Source organism: Crassostrea angulata, chromosome 1 (assembly GCF_025612915.1).
Source record: "Crassostrea angulata isolate pt1a10 chromosome 1, ASM2561291v2, whole genome shotgun sequence".
Taxonomy (NCBI): domain Eukaryota; kingdom Metazoa; phylum Mollusca; class Bivalvia; order Ostreida; family Ostreidae; genus Magallana; species Magallana angulata.
This window is the reverse complement of record NC_069111.1, coordinates 52,602,342-52,608,341: the sequence shown is the minus strand read 5'-3', so window position 1 is coordinate 52,608,341 and position 6,000 is coordinate 52,602,342. Positions and strand designations below refer to the sequence as shown.

Below are 6,000 nucleotides of genomic sequence, written 5' to 3'. Positions count from 1 at the left end.
AAAATCATACTCCGAAAATCAGAGACATAAATAACAGAGATTTTCAACTCTGCCATTAGCGTGTAAATGTTACGGGACCAACCTTACTTTGAGAACTACAAGTGCAACAGCAATTTTGTATCAGTCATTAAATTTGAACCTGATAGTGAACATGAACATGAACCTGTAAATATTCTAAGCATGTTTTATGTATGAAATATTTACAAAAACTTTTTATTTAGTTTTTAAATTACTTTTTTAAAACTTATTGACTTTTCACAAAGTAATGGTAATGCATTACTTTACTCATGTAATGGTAATGTAATGCATTACTTCAAGAAAATTAAGTAATGGTAATTTAATGCTCTAATTCATGAAGTAATGGTAATGTAATGCATTATTCTATAATGTAATTCACCCTAAGCCTGATTCCAACTGAGCCGGAAAACATGAACATTAACATTTAACTTGGTTCTTCAATCGATAAGATTGTATATATTATATGACGTATAAGTCTTCCAAAATGTATAATCTATTATAGATTTTGCTTACAATGCATTGTTTAAAATTTAAATTCAGTTTAATCAACTAAAGAGCCAACGAACGAGAAGGCAAATTCAGACTTGGTTTTATTTTCTTTGTACAAAATTCCTTTAGAGACGAACAGCAGTCATACCGCAAGTAGACTGGAAGCCAATGAAACACCGATTTAATTTGTAAAACATCTGTGTATAACCCGTCCCGATTTTAACTTCGGCTTGCGCATGAAGTTTGGTAGTATTAAGGTGAAAGATTGTCAAAATAAAATTCACAACTTTTCAAAAATGGCACATTGCGTTTGGGAACTTTAATTTTGATTCCACCATCAACATTTTCTATTGATTAATGAGCTCGTACACCCACTGAATCGTCAACGGCGCTGTGCATTCAGTTACGTAACTCATTCCACATTTGAACCCGAGCAAGAATATTTTGATCAATAAAACTATTTGTTTATTTTCCAAATAGAATTTTGTTTATACACAGAAGACTTAAAAAGATTCAATCCGTGTTTTTATAATACAAATTTATTGAAATGCATGAAAACTTTCTGCACTATTTTCTTACGCGTAGACTCAATTCATGTGTTCTACGCGTGTTTTCCGGTTTGAGACTTCGGCTGACAGTAAACCAATAGACGGGGTCACGTGACCCCGTCTAAAAATTGAATCATGATGCAGCGATTTAAATTTCTTTAAAATTTATTCCACCACTAAAACGTAAAGAAAGGGAATTAAGCCTACAGTTAATAGACATTTCAAGATTTCGCGATCTCGAGGTCGGACAAAATGTTACATCGTTATTTTCATTGTACAAAATTTATAAAGCGCCATATGTAATTTATATTTTATTAGATTACCCTACAGCGCTGTAGATATAAAAGTTATGGACAAAAGAGCTATGAACATAAAAAATATACCTAAATACACTTCATACTTCATACATATATAACACTAATTATCTTTACATGTAAAAATCAATGATGTGCTGTCTCTGAACTCAATAAAATAAAGTTTAAAATGCGTAAATAGTTAAGTATAGTCTGGATAGGCCTGGATAAAAGGATAAGTTTTCAAAATTATTTGAAAACGAATAAAATGCCTCTATTATCTAAGATTTTGGGGAAGATTGTTCTACACTATAGAACTGGTCCCGTCGAACTGCCTGTCACAATACGACCTTACGACCTCGTCCGCGCACTCGACTGAACAAGGAACATAGAGCTCTCTGAGCGTAGGGACATCGTTACTTTTAAAAGATCATCCACGGATGATATCTATTATGAAAATAAAGTAGGTAACATAAAAATGTTGAGTTTTGAACCTCGAATCTCAAATTTTGTATTTCGAATCGAAAAGCTTAAAAGCGGTTAGCAAAGCTCAGTTTTATCACAGAAGAAAACCAGAGAAGGTCGTAATGGGTACAGAATCGGAGTAATAACCTGTACCACGGTACCGACTGACCCAGATAGAGTTTCCTGTGTACAACTTGAGTACCGCCATATTTGTTCCCGTCATGTATTCAGCAGTGTTGTGGGACATTGTTCTGACTTTCCTCGAACCATTAAGAACAATATCTAGATAAATAAAATTGCCACCGTACACATTAACAGTAACAAAGAAGACGTATGTCCCGTCCGTGGGGGCGGTGAATTTCCCCGTGCTCGGATTGTATCCGTTTCCATCATTAGTGACAACGTGAGGGAACACCAAGATGTTTCCTGCCCAGGTACTTGCCGATCCCGTCACCCCGACTGTGAAGCCTACACTTGTTTTCAAAGCTGTAACAAGATCAGATTTTACAATTTTATATAGATTATAGTAAATAGTTTGTAATACCAAGTATAACGTGGTTATGAATAACGTTTAAAACTAATCATTCACTATTAGAAATTAAGTTCAAGTTAAGAGATAACTTTAACGTAAATAATTAAGTGAAAGAACAATAAAACTAACTTTAAACGTAGTGAATAAATACCAGTTTCTATATTCCTCAGTTTAAAATAAATTTAGTTGAGTATCAATTCATTGAATGATTGTTAACCAAAAAGCACAATGCATATTGCCATTGTTCATTCATGTAGACACATACTATAACATACATGTTAAATTCACTTCAAGATCGTGATTCACCAATATTTTATGTAAACAAACTGCACCATTTCACTTAACGGGGCCGGTGATGGTGTTAAATAGAATATCAGAGGCAAGATCTATAGTAAAATATCATAAAATGTTTTGGAAATTAAATATTTGTATGAAATGTGTTCGGAAATAAGGTTAATAATTCCAAACCTAGCTCACTTTTTGTGCCCCGTAAAATGCAGATTTCAGCTCACTATAAGAGGCACATACTATAACTCCTAGGTCGTCCATTTGATTTTTTTCAGACAGGGAGCTACAGACCAGTAGCTATCGGAAAAAGTCGAGATGGTCGCATAAACAAATATTAAGAGTAATATAGATGCACGTTCTTGAAAACCACAAACAATCCTTTAACTAATGTTGTTTAAGAATAAATAAAATGCAGTTAAAGTGAAACTTGCAATTTTCATTGCTTTTATATAGAACGTCTAACAGATATTTGTGGACAAAAAATCTTTTTTTGCACAGATATTTTGATTCTATTTACAATCTTGATTCAAAATAGATATTGTAATACAGGTACATGTATTTATTATTTTGTAACAAGTAAATACTAGTATATCTTGATTTTACCATTTTTTACCATATTTGGATACATGTACTGTAAATTGGAGATATTCCAATAAACTAAGAAATAAATTGTAAAAATACAACATGTTGTAAATTTTGAATTTACCGGATGGCAGTAAATACAAAATTTACAACATGTTAGATTCAAATTTACAACATTACAAATGCATACGATATATTCTTATTCTAAACTTACATTCTAAAAGATACCAAGACATCTCACCATGCCAAAAGCCTGCAAGTTCTTATTCGTCGACGGTAAATTCTTATTATGGTAAGCTGTTATAAGAGATGCACTCTGGTACATGCACAAGCTACATGTACAAGCTGACCTTTTCCCCACTGCATCCAGTTAAACCTCGCTTATATAATTTCTGCGCGACGAACATGGTCAATGCATTAAAAAATCAACTTACATCATAGTTCTCATTTTGTCAATTCGTGCTCATCGCTCAACTCTTAAATAATTTGTAAACATACCACAGTTGTTCATCAGGGACATGTTCATTCTGAAAACCTCAAGTGACGACACAGCAGCCGATAATTTCAACTGGGACTTCTGCGATTGCTCAACATCCGCTTTGATGGAGTTTATAGTGTTGTTCAGATTATCTTAAAAAGAGATACAGATACAAATTAATTCACACCATTATATTTCGTCATGTGATGGCTTATACTTGACTTACAATTTTAAATAAATTATATTTTAAAAATCTAGCAGTACCTGATATTATTTTCATTAAACTAGATTGGTCATTTCCTAATGCAGACAAGTTGTACACCAGTTGTTCTTGATAATCCTTTGAACTGAGCAACTTGTGGTTTATATCACCGACAGATCTATTTACGTTGGCGGTAAAATCGGTAAATCTACTTTCTATCAGCTCTGGAATCGACATGTTCAGTTCCATGGTATGTTTATTCAAGTCCAGTAACGTTACAGAAAGATAACGAACCTCTATCTTGATGTCATTTAGAATCGTCGATGTATTTTTCTCGAATTCTTCAAATATCTCATTCATATGCCTTTCATATTGAGTTTGGCTTTGTGAAACCTTTGTAAAATTTTCTTTAATTTCATCAAACTTGCTGTCAGTAGACTTAAACTCGTCTTGGAATTTCACAGCTTCTTCTTTCAATTTCTGGTTCTCGGTTTTCAGTAACTGTACCTCATTTTTCAAGCTTGAGATTTCTTTTTCCGCATCATGGAGTCGTTTGTTGCTTGTTGACATGCTTTCTTTCATCTCGACCATATCTTTCATGAGACTATGGACATTCTTCACCAGTGACATTCGAATCAGAGTCTCCTGGTTTAACAATTGTCTGAAAACATCGGTCTTTGTGTCCACTGATTCATCTGGTAGCGTGCCATTCTGAGTTTCCCCATCAGTAAGAATAGACAAACAGGTTGATGGGATCACACACAGGAACCCGAGTATGATGTACGACATCATGGTTAAATTAAATGACTTAAAACACATCGAGCTTATTTATACATATGACCTAGCGGGGTGTAGGATATAAATTTTTATGCCCATAAAAGGGAAAACAGTGTTCACAATTTTCAAAAACATGCGCAGTGAAGAAAGCACTAAAACAAATAAAAAAGTGACAATTCTTAATTGCATTTTCCAGTGTTTCCTCCCTATATTATTCTTGAATCTACTTTCAGTGTCCGTGAGAGAAATTATGGCTCAAGTGAGTAAAGCTGTAAACAATTAGATCTCCTTGCTAAGGATGAATCTTTACGTCAAACTACGTGGATGGAGAATTAAAGAAGAAGTACAGCACAATTTAAATACTTGGGTAAAGGTTATTCACGTCGGGAAAAGGAATACATTTTCAAAAAATCATATACCTAGAAGTCCATATTCCTCTTTTTAGCTATTTTAATTCTTATTATATCAAGAAACAAATTATTGATAAGCACAAAATTCTTACTAACACATTGTAACACAAAAAAATCACATTTATATTTGTTAACGTCTTTTAGTTATATTTTTATTTTGTATAGATATCAAGATAAATACAATAGCATACACTGATATGCAAGTATTATGCGCAATTCATTATTGCGTATACATTACCAATAGTAAAAGGAATGCAATCAAGATGTGACAATTTTATCCTATCCTTATACAAAGAAATAACGAGTAGTGTAAACGGTTAAGAATGAGCGGTGTTGGTAAAGAACAGTGTTAAAATCAAAAGTCCAAAGGTGAAAAACAAAACAGGAGCATAGCAAACACGGACCTCTTAAAAGATAGAGGTAGGATCAGGTGTCATAGAGGTGTGAGCATCCTCTGCTGACCGGTCATACCCACCGTGTGCACTTTGTCGTAATCCGGAAAACAGAAAAGTTCGAAGACAATTTGGTGATTGATTATGATCTAACAAAAGCATGAAAAACTTCAATCAGCCTGCCACCCAGTGTAAGATTGTATTTGCAAACAAGGTCGTTGTATCGACCATAAGGTAGGTTTCATACTTTTTAATTTCATTTCTATGCAAATGTTATACACCTACATATACTTGTAAAAAGTAGTATGGTACTAATCATTCTATTTGCTGTCCTTTAAAAACACCAAATTAAAGGACGCAGAGAGATATTGAATATTTATTTTTGAGGTACAAGTGATTGAATATTTTGAGGGCCAACCCTTTTTAGTCCTTAATTGGGACAGTTATGATGTTATGGTTAGTGGAATCGATTAGAATCATCAATACAAACATTTGTCTATTCTACAATGCTTAACAAAATACGTCT

General features: G+C 33.4%; 1 protein-coding gene across 1 annotated transcript; it reads right to left on the bottom strand.

Moving 5' to 3' along the window:
- Positions 1 to 1,868: 1,868 nt before the first annotated feature.
- On the bottom strand, positions 1,869 to 4,687 carry LOC128163057 (uncharacterized). Its single transcript, XM_052826520.1, has 3 exons — positions 3,958 to 4,687; positions 3,714 to 3,845; positions 1,869 to 2,299 (listed from the first exon to the last, which is right to left on the bottom strand). The coding sequence occupies exons 1-3, from the start codon at positions 4,685 to 4,687 to the stop codon at positions 1,908 to 1,910; spliced, it is 1,254 nt and encodes a 417-aa protein (XP_052682480.1). The 3' UTR covers positions 1,869 to 1,907.
- Between the last annotated feature and the right edge of the window lie 1,313 nt (positions 4,688 to 6,000).

What these genes read in the sequence shown, in the direction of transcription:
- LOC128163057 (XM_052826520.1), bottom strand. Translation starts at nt 4,687, where the DNA reads ATGATGTCGTACATCATACTCGGGTTCCTGTGTGTGATCCCATCAACC. An exon ending in TTTAATGAAAATAATATCAG is followed by an intron (nt 3,846 to 3,957) that starts GTACTGCTAGAT and finishes TCTCTTTTTAAG; the next exon opens with ATAATCTGAACAACACTATA. An exon ending in GTCCCTGATGAACAACTGTG is followed by an intron (nt 2,300 to 3,713) that starts GTATGTTTACAA and finishes ATCTTGTTACAG; the next exon opens with CTTTGAAAACAAGTGTAGGC.